Here is a 14,235-nt window from a genome sequence, read left to right on the forward strand (position 1 = left end):
ATATTTCAATATAGCACTATAACTTGGGAGAGAGCAAAGTTTTGCCACTCCAAAATATGGACCAGTCCAGCCCTTTGGGCATATTCATTTTAAGAAACAAAAGATTCAGAAAGAAACTTTGACGCTTCCCCTTTACCTTCCTAAAGGAATTCAGATAGAAAAACTTGCTTTCAGAAGGGAACCTTAGCATGTATGAATTAAATGTGGCAGACAGGGAGAAGTCGAGCAAAGCATGTTTGCTGAACTTCCCTCTGTGTTCTGTAATTTTGGGGTGGCCCAGTAAGAATTTATTCACCACACATTATCTAATATTTACAACTTACAACATGATTATATTTCTTAAATGTGACAATGCCTGTAGATTGCCTGGCATATAATAGTCATTCAACAAATGTTAGTGGTACTCTTATAATCAAACAATCATCTATATATGACCTTATTTTACTAGGGTTGCAGAGAATAATGAAATGAAGGTGATAACATCTCTAACTTCAAGTTCCTATCCAGTTCTTTACCATCCAAACTTTTCGTTAAAGCCAGATTACTTTTTTCATCACTTAGCTTGAGGTCTTGTGCATTACTCATGACTTCCCTTGTACCTTCTCCTTCATTCCTCTCCACCAATCCAAATCCTATATGATCTTTTAAAAAATATTTTGTGTATTTATTTTTAGAGAGAAGGGAGGGGAAGGAGAAAGAGAGGGAAAGAAACAAATGTGTGGTTGCCTCTCACACACCCCTAACTGGGGACCTGGTCTGCAGCCCAGGCATGTGCCCTGACTGGGAACCAAAGCAGTGACCCTTTGGTTTGCAGGCTGGCACTCAGTCCACCTAGCTACACCCGCCAGGGTCAAATCCTATCTGATCTTTAATACTCAATTTTTAGTTCCTCTATAAAGCCTTTTTTGATCAGCCCAGCCCACAGGAATCACACTCTCATTTTATTTCTTCTAGCACAAACTTTATGGGTCTATTTATTTAACCAAAAGCATATCTTACACTGTGTTTTGTTAAGCAACTTTTCATGTATGTGTCTTATCTCTTCAAATAAATGCAAGACACTTGAATTCAGAGACAATAACGCATAACTCTCCTTATGGGTTCAAAGTTATAGCTTTAACAAATACTAGTTTATTCTGTTATTTTTCTTTTTTATTAGCTCAGCTTTATTTTTATTTTATTTTAAAATATATTTTATTGAGTATGCTATCACACTTGTTCCAATTTTTCCCCCTTTGCACCCCTCCACCCTGTATTCCCCCTTTCCTCTGGCAATACCCCACCCCCATGTCCACGGGTCATGAATATAAGTTCTTTGGCTACTCCATTTCCTAAACTATTCTTAACCTCCCCTTGTCTGTTTTTTACCTACCAATTTGTACTTCTTGATTCCTGTACCTTTCCCCCATTCTCCCCCTTCCCCCTCCCAATTGACAACCCTCCAAAAGATTGCTATATCTATGATTCTGGTTTCTGTTCTGCTTGTTTGCTGTTTGTTTTTTAGACTCAATTGTTGATGGTTATGAATTGATTGCCATTTTAAAAAATGTAATCTTTATTGTATTTTTCCATTTTGAATATTTTCATTTAAAAATATTTTATCAATTATGCTATTACAGTTGTTCCAATTTTTCCCCCTTTGCCCTCCTCTGCCCAGTACTCCCCTTCCCTCCAGCATCCCGTCCACCCCAGTACATGTCCATGAGTTGGGCTTGTGAGTTCTTTGGCTTTTCCATTTCCTATACTATCTTAACTTCCCTCTATGTCTTTGTTCCTACCAATTATGCTTCTTTTTTAAAAAAAAGATTTTTTATTATTTATTTAGAGAAAGGGAAAGGGAAGGGGAGAAACATCAATGTGTGGTTGCCTTTTGCGTGCTCCCTACTGGGACCTGGCCTGCAACCCAGGCATGTGCCCTGACTGGGAATCCAACTAGTAGTGAACCTTTAGTTCGAAGGTCAGCACTCAATCCACTGATCTTTAAATTCACACCAGCCAGGTCAACTATGCTTCTTAATACTTGCACTGTGTCCCCATTCTCCCCCTCCCACTACTAGCTGATAACCCTCCATATTATCTCCATATCTATGACTGTTCCTCTTTTGGTTGTTTGCTCAGTTTGTTTGTTTTTTTAAGATTCATCTGTTGATACTTGTGAATTTGTCGCCTTGTTAATGTTCATGGTTTTGATCTTCCTTTTCTTACATAAGTACCTTTAACATTTCCTGTAATAATGGCTTGGTGGTAATGAACTCCTTTAGCTTTACCCTGTCTGAGAGGCACTTTATCTGCCCTTCCATTCTAAATGATAGCTTTGCTGTTTAGAGTAATCTAGGTTGTAGGTCCTTGCTTTTCATCACTTGGAATACTTCTTGCCAGTCCCTTCTAGCCTGCAAAGTTTCTTTTGAGAAATCAGCTGATAAGCTTTTTTCCTTTTTTAAAATGTTATATTGATTATGCCATTACAGTTGTCCCATTTCCCCCCTTCATTTCCCTCCACCCTACACACCCCCTCCCCCTATTCTCCTTCTCTAGTTCATGTTCATGTGTCACAAGTTCTTTAGCTGCTACATTTCCCATACTATTCTTGCCCTCCCCCTATTTTCTACCTACCGTCTATGCTACTTATTTTCTGTACCTTCTTCCCCCTTCTCCTCCTCCCACTCTCCTGTTGCTACCCCCACATGTGATCTCCATTTCTATGGTTCTGCTCCTGATCTAGCTGTCCTCTTAGTTTGCTTTTTTTTCATGTGTGGTTGTTAATAACTGTGAGTTTGCTGTCCTTTCACTGTTCATCTTTTTTATCTTCTTTTTCTTAGATAAGTCCGTTTAACATTCCATATAATAAGGGCTTGGTGATGATGAACTCCTTGAATTTGATCTGATCTGAGAAGCACTTTATCTGCCTTTCCATTCTAAATGAAAGCTTTGCTGGATAGAGCAATCTTGGATGTAGGTCTTTGGATTTCATGACTTGGAATACTTCTTTCCAGCCCCTTCTTGCCTGTAAGGTCTCTTTTGAGAAATCAGCTTGACAGTTTAATGGGCACTTCTTTGTAGGTGACTATCCCCTTATCTCTTGCTGCTTCTAGGATTCTGTCCTTCATTTTAGTCTTGGCTAATGTAATTATGATGTGACTTGGTGTGTTCCTTCTTGGGTCCAACTTCTTTGGGACTCTCTGAGCTTCCTGGACTTCCTGGAAGTCTATTTCCTTTGCCAGGTTGGGGAAGTTCTCCTTTATTATTTGTTCAAATAAGTTTTCCACTCGTGGCTGTTTCTTTTCCCCTTCTGGTACCCCTATAATTCGGATGTTGGAACATTTAAAGATGTCCTGGAGGTTCCTAAGCCTCTCCTCATTTTTTTTTTTGAATTCTTGCTTCTTCATTCTTTTCTTTTTTCTTAAAAGATTTTATTTATTTATCTTTAGAGAGGAAGGGAAGGAGAGAAGGAGAGAAACATCAATGTATGGTTGCCTCTCGTGAGTCCCCTGCTGGGAACTGGCCTGCAACCCAGGCATGTGCCCTGACTGGGAATCGAACTGCGATCATGTGGTTTGCAGGCCCGTCTTCATTCTTTTCTGTTTGGTTGTTTCTTTCTTCCTTCTAGTCCACTCCATTGATTTGAGTCCCAGTTTCCTCCCATCACTATTATTTCCCTGTGCATTTTACTTAATTTCATTTAGTGTAGCCTTCATTTTTTCATCTAATTTGTGACTAAAATCAACCAGTTCTGTGAGCATCCTGATCACCAGTGCTTTGAACTGTGCATCTGATAGGTTGGCTATCTCTTGGTTGCTTAGAAGTATCAGCTCTGGGGCTTTGAGGTGTTCTTCTTGAGCCATAATGTTTTGGTGTTTTCACCCCTGTTATGTATGAGGGGTGCAGCCTTAGGTGTTCACCAGGGTGGCGTGACCCAGTCACTGGGTTGTGATGCTACATGTCGGGGCTGGATCAGAGAGGGGCAATGCGCTTGTTCCACTTCTCTCTCTCGGACTTTGGTCCCCTCTGCTGCTTCTTGCAAGCAAATTGGGCCCTTCTGGTGCTGGTTCCTGGATGTGTGGGGTTTTGCACCCTCCAGAACCCCGTGGGTCTCTCCAATGAACTCTCTTGTGAGCTTGGGAGCCTCTCGCAGCACCTCGACCCCTGAAAGTTTTTCTGATTGGTGTTTTTAGGCTTTATTTCCTGGTGCAGGGGCCCTGGGTTGCACGGTCTGTCTCACTGCTCACTCCTTTGCCTGGTTTATCTGTGCACGAATGTGTGACCGTGGTGAGCCAGCCACCTTGCCCCCTCACCGGGTCTTCCCATTGCCAGCCCATGCCTGGGATCTGCCAACCACTGCCTGCGCGCCTAGGTCAGTCTGGCCGCTTTTTCCTTCAGGACCCTTCTCTGCCAGCCGCCAACTCTGCCCCTTACTGGTCTGGATGAATGGTTCGTTGTTGCTGGACTTTGGTACAGTTCAATTTTCTCTCTGTTCTGGTTGTGTTCTGGTTTCTAAATCTTTGTTGTTCATAAGTTTGGTTGTGTGAGGAGGTACAGTGTTTCCACCTACGCCTCCATCTTGGCCAGAAGTCCCAGCTGATAGTCTTATGGGAACTCCTTTGTAAGTAACTTTCTGTTTTTCTCTTGCTGCTTTTCAGAGTCTCTCTTTATCTTTAACCTTTGGCATTTTAATGATGATGTGTCTTGGTGTGTTTCTCTTGGGTCCAACTTGTTTGGGACTCTCTGTGCTTCCTGGATTTGTATGCCTATTTTCTTCACCAAGTTAAGAAAGTTTTCTTTCATTATTTTTTCAAATAAGTTTTAGATTTCTTGATCTTTCTCTTCTCCTTCTGGCAAGAAGGAGACTCAAATGTTGGTACATTTGAAGTTGTACCAGAAGGTCCTTACCCTATCATCGATTTTTTAAATTCTTTTTTCTTCTTGTTGCTCTGACTGAAATTTTTTTCTTCCTTGTGTTCTACATCATTGATTTGATTCTCAGCTTCATGCACTTCACTGTTGATTCCTTGTAAATTTTTCCTTATTTCAGTTCATGTAAACTTTATTTCTGCCTGGTCTTTTTTGTGCTATTGAAGTACCCAATGAAGTCCTTGAGCATCCTAATAACCAGTGTTTTAAACTCTGCATCTGATAGATTGCTTATTTCCATTTTGTTTTAGTACTTTTTCTTGAGTTTTGCTCTGTTCTTTCATTTGGGCCATATTTCTTTCTCTCCTCATTTTGGCACCCTCCCTGTGTTTGTTTCTATGTATTAGGCAGGGCTGCTTTGACTCCCTGTTTTTGTAGGTGGCCTAATGTAGAAAGGCACACTCATAAATCAGATGAGGGAGAGCCTTAGATAATGGCCAAGGAGCGGGAACCCCTGTGAACTACGTTGATGGAGTCTCAGATATGGTATCAACACTCCGTGGCTCTGTGTGGGGGAGGGTTCAGAGGGGGGACAATGCTGCTGCCTGGCCTCTGGAGTTTTTTTCAGGAGGAAACTGTCCAGTGGCACTCACCCTGATGCCAAATACTTCAGTTTCTTCCCATGTGCCACTGGAGCCCTTTCAGCTGCTGCCCCCCATGCTGGAGCCCACAGGGAGTGAATCTTCGTAAGTTCTAAGTCCATTGCAGGCTCTTTAAGAGGAGACACCTGAAAATCCTACAGTTTCTTCTACCACCCCAACCTCCAAAAATTATATAGCCAGAAATTATGGGGACTTATCTTCCTGGCACTGGATCCCTGGGCTGGATAGTCTGGCATGGGGCTGGAATCCCTCGCTCCTGAGATATCCCTCCTGATTGTTATCCACCACATGTGGGTGTGGGACCATCCATTCCACATCTCCTTGTTTCTGCATCTCTGCCCCCCGTACCCATCTGGATGAATGTGACTTCTTTAATTCTTTGGTTGTTCGACTTCTATACAACTCAATTATCTGACAATTCTGGGTTATAGTTATTTTGTAGTTTAGTTGTAATTTTTGCTGTGATTGTGCAAGTATGTGAGCTATGCTTACCTATAGCTCCATTTTAACCAGAAGCCCCATATTTTTCTTAATGGATTATTTATCATGGCAGCAGAAAATACCAAATTGAAAATAAATAAAAAAATTCTTCTACCATGAACAGTTACTAATGGTCTCACCCTGAAATTTTTGTGTTTTGCCTAAACAAAGGAGTAGTATATTAGAATATATATATATATTTTATTTTTAGAGAGAGGGGAAGGAAAGGAGAAAGAGTGGGAGAGAAACATCAGTGTGTGGTATAATCAATAAACTATATTTAAAAAAATAACCTTAAAAAATAAAATAAATATAAACAAACAAAAAAAACACATCAGTGTGTGGTTGCCTCTTGTGTGTCCCCTACTGGGGACCTGGCCTGCAACCCAGGCATGTGCCCTGACTGGAAATCAAACCAGCGACCCTCTGCTTCACAGGCCTGTGCTCAATCCACTGAGCTACACTAGCCAGGGCTATTAGAGTATATTTAAGAGCCACAATGTTCTAGAGTCTGAAGTCAATATTTTTCTGGATAAATGTCCAGCATTTGATAAGAATGAGATTAATTCCTCCAAGCCCTGGTTATCATTAACACCAAAGGTTGTATTAGCAAGTACAAGCAAATTTTTGGTTTTGTGTTTTAGAGATTTGGATGGAAGCAGCTCATGTATCCATCACTAGATGAGAGGATAAAAAAAAGCCACAGTGCATTTATACAATGGAATACTACTTGGCAATAAAAAAGAAGAAAATCTTACCCTTTGCAATAGTGTGGGTGGACCTGGATAGCATTATGCTAAGTGAAAGAAACCAGTCAGAGAAAGACAAGTACCATATGATTTCACTCACATGTGGAATCCAGTGAACAAAATAAACTAACAAACAAAATAGAAACAGACTCATAGATAGAGAACAGACTGACAGCTGTCAGAGGGGAGGGGGGTTGCAAGGCTGGGTGAAAAAGTCGAAGGGATTAAGCAAATGAAAAAACCACATAGACACAGACAACAGCATGGTGATTACCAGAGGGAAAAGGGGTCAGGGGAGGTAGGAGAGGGTACAGGGAGATATATGGTGATGGAAGGAGAGTGGGGTTGGGGTGGTATGAGATATACTCAATTCTCATGTGAGTTCTGTTCTCTCAGGACATTATAAGGAGGGCAAAATGATAGGGGGAGAAAGGATACCAGAATGGGAACCCAGCTATCTCAAACTAGCTAGGAGACCATAAGCAAGTCATGGAAGGCCTCAAATTTCTTATGTGCAAGTGGTCTATTGGACTGGATAGTCTTGAAGTCCCTTTCTGAACCTGAGTTTTTATGTGGTCATTAAAATGTCTGAATGCCTGAATACCTTAAGAAAATAGGTATGCCCCTCCCCTCTGACTTAGGCTAGATTAGCTGAGCATGTTTCCATAGTCCACAATAACAACCCCTGCCTCCTGATCTGCCCTGGCTACCCAGAGAGAAATGAAAGAAAGGGTTTGTGATGTATAAAAGTATCAATGTATTGACAGCTGACCATTTAGAAGAAATGAGCCTTGCCTTTACACAGCTTTGTATAACTAGAAAAAACTCTGTTTTTCCTTTCCCTACCCTCAAGCCTATTCCTTTAGGCATTCAGGTTTTTCCTCTCCCTGCCTCCCACTTCTTATGCTAGGGAACCCTAACTAAGAAACAAAGTCCTACAAAGAAGAGGTCTTGAGTACCCATCAGCAGCCATTTGAGATTGCAGGTAGGTCTGATGCTAAGATGAGGTTGTGTCCAGCAGAACCCAATTCCATATGAATCTAAGCTCCAAGGCTGGGAGACAGCAGCTGTTGAGGACAAGTTCACTGCTAAAAATCAGTCTCCCACTGGAGGATGTCATGACTGTGCAGACCCAGAACGCATTGTCGTAGATGGTGATCCGCTGATTCAGAGAAGCTGCCGCATGTCTGTCACCGCCCCTCCATACCACCAGCTCACTGACCATGCACAGCAGTAGCTTCAGCACAGCCCAGGACTGCTTGTGTTTCTGGGGTAGGCTTACAGGACAGAGAGCCAGACTTAGATTTCAGGGCCTGATTTGTTTCCTTCTTAGTTTTATTCTGCTCCTGTCTGGATGATTTAAGAGCATCATACTCCTTTCTCCAGTGTTCCTTCTCTTCCTCCTCTCCCACTTCCTCAGTTCCCATTCCTGAGCCTCTTCAGCTCACTGATTGGCCTCCAGCCTCTTCTCAGCCTCTTGTTATAATACTTCCAGCTACCACTGCCTCTCTCACTGCAAATCCACTTGCACAGCCTTCACGTGCTATAGGTAACATCTTGTTGCCACACTGCTTAAACTGCTTCTCATGCAAGCAATCCCCTGCCACTTTAGCCAGGACAGGATCCAAGGGGTTGTCTTCAGTCCAACCACTTCAGGCTCTTGGGCTGAGCAAAGCTGCCAAGCAGGGTGACCAACTTAACGTTGAGGACATCGTGCTGGAGGTCAACCAGAGGGCCAAGGTCTGTGGCAGTTACTGCAGTTTGTTGTTACTCAAGTCTAGCCCAGCAGGTGTGTGAGTACACAGAAATCCTATGGTAGAGTAGTAAGCTTATTGAAGGACAGATCCAGTATGGCAGCCTCTGGAACAGCAGCCAACTCCTTGACTGAGACCTCATTCAGGTCGTTGAGGCTCAGGTTCAGTTTGCTGCCATATAGCTTGTCGCAGAGACTCCTGCCCTTGCTACTGGCCTTGGTCACGGTGACACAGGCTGAGTGAGTACCCCTCTGGGACCTTGATTGGCAGCAGATGCCTGAGAAGTAGCTCCTCAGCTCAGCAAACTCATACCCAACCAAAAAAGCCTGCTTCCTCTACTGCCCTAGGTATGAAATCTCTGCCACCCATCTTCCCCTGGCCACATTATGTTCCCCTGTCCTGCTCCCACTGGTGATACTATACCTATTTTATGGTTGAATATTTTTGATCGTCTGGAATTGGAAACTGGCTTAAGAAAATAACCTCTTTATAATGTAGTGCTACATCTAGACTTAAAAGTATTCTGCTTGCCAACACCAGGTTTAGATATAAATTTTTTTCCATTATGGAGATATTTTAAACCAGGTTAAGACATTGTAAGTCTCTGATTTCTATTAGTTTGGGTTTTTTAATACCAAAATAAAAGTTGTCACCTTTACTAGAAACTGCTACAAATAAAAGTCTGTACAAAAAGACTGATAGCTGAAGAAAGGTTATCAAAACACAGTCAGTTTTTCAATAAAGAGTCAGCAAGAGAAGGTAAGGGAGTTTCTTTTGTTACAACTTCTTTGGGCTGGGCAAGAACTCTTTCCTTTTGTTAACTATGGATTTGGGACTGTTTTGCCTTGATTAGTCTTATTAATATAACTCACTCTAAAATTGGACTTCCAGGTACAGAATCTAGGCCTACATAATCTAACTGGGTGAGTACTTAGAAAGGGTTGTTTCTGAGGTCTGTTCCCCACTTTAATGAGCCTCAAGTTATTACTCAAAATTTCTGTCAGCTACTATTGGGACCAGCCACTAAAAATTACTCTCTGAAGCCTGTTACTAGCAACATAAACAAATGCTGGGGACACAGTAGTAATCACAGCATTACATGAAGACAAAGAATAGGTGGCAATGGGGGTACACGGTATGAGAGCTTAACTTTTAGCTCTCAAAAATATTTCCAGATGACCCAATAATCTGGTGGGAGAAAGGTGGAAGGGCAAAGTTCTGCTTCCTTGTTTTTCCTTTGCTCCTCTGCCTTTTAGAAAAGTAGACTACATGCATGTGTAGCCTTGCCTGCAGTGCTTTTTTCCCACATATTCAACCTATTCTAAAAGAGAATGGGGATGAGATTTTACAGAAAATATAAGCAAAGTGAATGAATCAGTGTACAAAAACATAAGCTGTTGTCCACTGATTGAATTAACTAAGGACAAAGGATAATGAGTGAATAACTGGCAGAACTGTTTACAAAATGCATAACACTGTTTATTATATTTTCTGATTTATCTATCACAAAGCTTGTAATGAACCCTCCAAGCTGCCATCTCATCCTATCTAAGTCAATCATATTTGCTAAACAATCTGCCCATACTTGTCTGTCCTTGTCCATCCAAAGGGAACTTATCTGGTTGACATGTTATATAATCTGTCTAGACACAATTTGCTCACTATACTACGTTGGTTGTATTAATATAGTCTTTATTAGTGCTTGGACTGCTGGGTGGAGAAAATAATTTGTTACTTTTGAGCCTACTTACCTCGGTTGTGATCATCATTGTCTTCCCAGGCCTCTTCATTTGCTAGCAGTGGATTTTGTGACTCATTCATAGACCTCATAGGGAAGGAGTGTCCATCACCAGGGCTGGAGGGAAAAGGAAGGCAGTGAGCTCTTGCAACTGATATAGACTTTATGTAAGGTAATAACCCTAGTAGAAATAAGAAACTTATTAGAAACATTTAAATGATTTACCTTATTGGCTAGAGCCATAGGGAATAGAATCTTAGAATAGCATCATTTAGCTGCCATATTGCTTTCAATTTCTATATCTTATTTCTTTGTCTGCGTCAGTTTGACCGGGCATTGTGAGACACAAGTTAAAGAGTTGCTTACAAACAAAAACATCTTATGTGTGAATAAAATGCTTCATACATATTACTTAATGATGATGATCCCAATTATATCCAACTTATTGTTTGCTTCTAAATTTTCAAAGAAAATTACCAGATTCAGTATCATTGAATACAGTGGAGATAAGTTGCTGTAAATTGGTGTCAGATAATAATGTCTGAATGCCCCCACTCTTTGGCCTGTATACTGCAAAGGTTATGAAGAATTGGGGAAATGAGACAGAGTGAGTCATCCTTAAGAGTACAGATTTTGGGTGCAATTATCCACATGTGGAATCCACCTTATAGATATGTATAGTAACCTAGAACTACTCCATAGGTTAATCTATGGCCACTAGCAGATGGGATGCTTTGGAAAAACCTGAGCTGGCCATAACTAAAGTGGGTTATAATTTGAACATTTGAGTCTATATATCTGAATGCATTCCAAATTTGTAGGAGTGACTTTTACATTATTCAGTCAATATTATATATACCTTTTATCCTATTAACAAGTGTGTTTGACTGAAAATGAACAGATTTCAGGTTCTCTGCCCACTTTTTAATTGGATTGTTTGTTTGTTTTTGGTGTTGAATTGTATGAGTTCTTTGTAAACTGTGGATATTAACCCCTTATCAGATGTATCATTGACAAATACGTTCTCCCATTAGTGGGCTTTCTTTTCGTTTTATTGATGGTTTCCTTTGCTGTGCAAAACCCTGTTAGTCTGATGTAGTCTCATTTATTTATTTTTTTCTTTGTTTCCCTTGCCTGAGGAGATATAACTAGAAAAATATTTCTAAGATAAATGTGAGAGATTTTACTGCTTATGTTTTCTTCTATGAGTTTTATGGTTTCACATTTACAATGAAGTCTTTTATCAATTTTGAGCTTATTCTTTTTTTAGAGAATATATTATATTATTATATTATTACAGTTGTCCCAATTTTCCCCCTGTGTCCCCCCCACTCGGTATCCATTTCCTTTCAGCAATCCCCCCTTAGTTCATGTCCATAGTTCATGTCCATGGGTCATGCATATAAGTTCTTTGGCTTCTCCATTTCCTATACTATTCTTATATCTCCCTGTATATTTTGTACCTACCTATTATGCTTTTTTAATACCTGCACATTTCCCCCTATTCTCTGCATTTCTCCTCCCAGCTGATAACCCTTCACATTATCTCCATACCCATGATTCTGTTCCTGTTCTGGTTGTTTGCTTAGTTGTTTGTTTGGTTTTTTAAATTTTAGGTTCAGTTATTGATAGCTGTGAATTTGATGCCTTGTCAACGTCCATAGTTTTGATCTTTTTGTTTTAGATAACTTCCTTTAACATTTCATATAAGGGCTTAATGATGATGAACCACTTTAGTTTTACCCTGTCTGGGAAACACTATTTACCCTTCCATTCTAAAAGATAGCTTTGCTGTTTAGAGTAATCTAGATTGTGGGTCCTTGCTTTTCATCACTTTGAATACTTCTTGCCTGTAAGGTTTATTCTGAGAAATCAGCTGATAGTCTTATGGGAACTCCTTTGTAGGCAACTGTCTCCTTTTCTCTTGCTGCTTTTAAGATTCTCTCCTTACCTTCAATCTTGGGTAACTTAATTATGATGTATCTTGCTGTATTCTTCCTTGGGTCCCATTTCTTTGGGACTCTGAGCTTCCTGGACTTCCTGGAAGTCTATATCCTTTGCCAGATTAGGGAAGTTTTCCTTCATTATTTGTTCAAATAAGTTTTCAATTTCTTGCTTTTCCTCTTCTCCTTCTGGCACTTCTATGATTCAGATGCTGGAACATTTAAAGTTGTCCCAGAGATCCCTAAGCCTCTACTAATTTTTTGAATTCTTGTTTCTTCATTCAGTTCTGGCTGAATGTTTATTTCTTCCTTTTGGTCCAAACCATTGATTTGAGTTCCAGTTTCCTTCCCATCACTGTTGGTTCCCTGTACATTTTCCTTTATTTCACTTTGCATAGCCTTCACTTCTTCCTCTATTTTGCGAACATAGTCAACTATTTCTGTGAGCATCCTGATTACCAGTGGTTTGAATTCTGCATCGGATAGGTTGGCTATCTTCTCATTACTTAGTTCTTTTTCTGGAATTTTGATCTGTTCTTTCATTTGGGCCATGTTTCTTTGTCCCCTCATTTTGGAAGGCTCCATGTGTTTGTTTCTAAGTAGTAGGTAGAGCTTCTGTTCCTCCCCATCTCGGTAGTGTAGCCTAATGTAATAGATGTCCTATAGGATCCAGTGGCACAGCCTTCCCTATCACCAAAGCTGGGTACTTGGGCGTGTGTTCTTTGTGTGGGCTGAACACACCTTTCTCTTGTAGCTGAGTCTTGGTTGCTGTTGGCAAGTAAATAGGAGGGACTTACCCAGGCCAGTCAGTTGTAAGTTTTGGTTATGACTGCTGACCACTGACCTGCACCCTCTATGGAGGATCAGCTGTGCTGGGGCCGGGTGGTGGTGTTCTGACATGGTCTGTAGCTGTCCACTGGGTGTGTAGGCTCTGGGATTTCCCAGGTGTTGTAAGCTAATGTCAACCCCCGCCTGTGTTTGCTGGGGCCACACTGCATGAGCTATAAAGCAATCTGAGATGGCTGCTAATTGTGCTGGCCTTGGGAATTGCAGTTGAAGCCAATCTGTGAATCTAGGCTGGCTGCTGCTAATGTTGGGCCTGGGACTACTTAGCAAGGGGTACAGGGGCTAGTGGCTCACTGAGGCTAGCCATTGCTTGTTTTAAATTATTTAAGAAGTTGTGAAGCTTGACCCAAAACCAGGCATTCATGGGAAAGTCATTGTTGACAGCTATAAGTTGAGTGGGGCGGAATCTCAGGAATCACCAGGATGGGGCAAACAGTGTTACCCAGGTTGATGGAGTCTCAGATATGGCACCCATCTGCCAGTTCTGTGGCTCTATCCACCTTTCTCTTAGGGTGAAAGCTATCCCCCAGCTCTCACCTTGATTCCAGACACTCCAGTGCCTCCCTATATGCCACAGGTGCCTTTCAAGCTGCTACCCTGGTGCTGGAGCTCAGAGGGAGTGAGTTTGGGTAAGTCCATGTACGGGTTCTTTAAAAAGAACTCCTTGAGACTCCAGAAGTTTCTTCTACTGACTCAATCCCAGTTGGTTTTTGCAGCCAGAAGTCATGGGGACTTATCTTCTTGGCACTGGAACTCTGCTGAGAGTCTGGGACACCTCACTCCTCAGATATGCCTCCCAAATTTTTATCCACCACACATGGATGTGGGACCAACCATCCATGTCTGCAACCCACCTACCAGTCTGGATGGATGTGATTTCTTTAATTCTGGAGTTGTCAGACTTCCATTAAACTTTATTTCTGGTAGTTCTGAGTGATGATTGTCCTATAATTTAGTTGTAATTTTGAGGTGATGTGCAAGGAGGCAAGTCATGTTTACCTTTATCTCCATCTTGACTGGAAGTCCCCCGGGTCTTGTTTTCTTGTTTGTTTGTTGTCATGTCTTATTTTCTTATTCACTTAGCTACTCTATGTTTTTTGACTGGAGCTTTTAATCCACTTATATTTAAAGTGATTGTGAATAGATATGTAGTTATTATCATTTTATTATTCATATTTATAATATTTTTTGCTTCCTCTTCTTACAGAAGTTCCT

At 41.1% G+C, this 14,235-nt stretch overlaps 1 protein-coding gene and 1 pseudogene across 1 annotated transcript in view; both read right to left on the reverse strand.

Moving 5' to 3' along the window:
- ZDHHC15 (zDHHC palmitoyltransferase 15) overlaps window positions 1–14,235 on the reverse strand; it is a 78,292-nt gene that overhangs the window by 13,190 nt on the left and 50,867 nt on the right. The window contains exon 10 of the mRNA XM_037038589.1: window positions 10,245–10,348. Coding sequence (XP_036894484.1) covers window positions 10,245–10,348 — 104 coding nt within the window. The remainder of the gene's footprint in view (window positions 1–10,244; window positions 10,349–14,235) is intronic.
- Window positions 7,828–8,878, reverse strand: LOC118981771 (leucine-rich repeat-containing protein 59-like; annotated as a pseudogene).

The sequence above is a fragment of the Sturnira hondurensis genome, unplaced genomic scaffold (genome assembly GCF_014824575.4).
Source record: "Sturnira hondurensis isolate 20B ecotype Veracruz unplaced genomic scaffold, ASM1482457v3 Scaffold0024651, whole genome shotgun sequence".
Classification (NCBI taxonomy): domain Eukaryota; kingdom Metazoa; phylum Chordata; class Mammalia; order Chiroptera; family Phyllostomidae; genus Sturnira; species Sturnira hondurensis.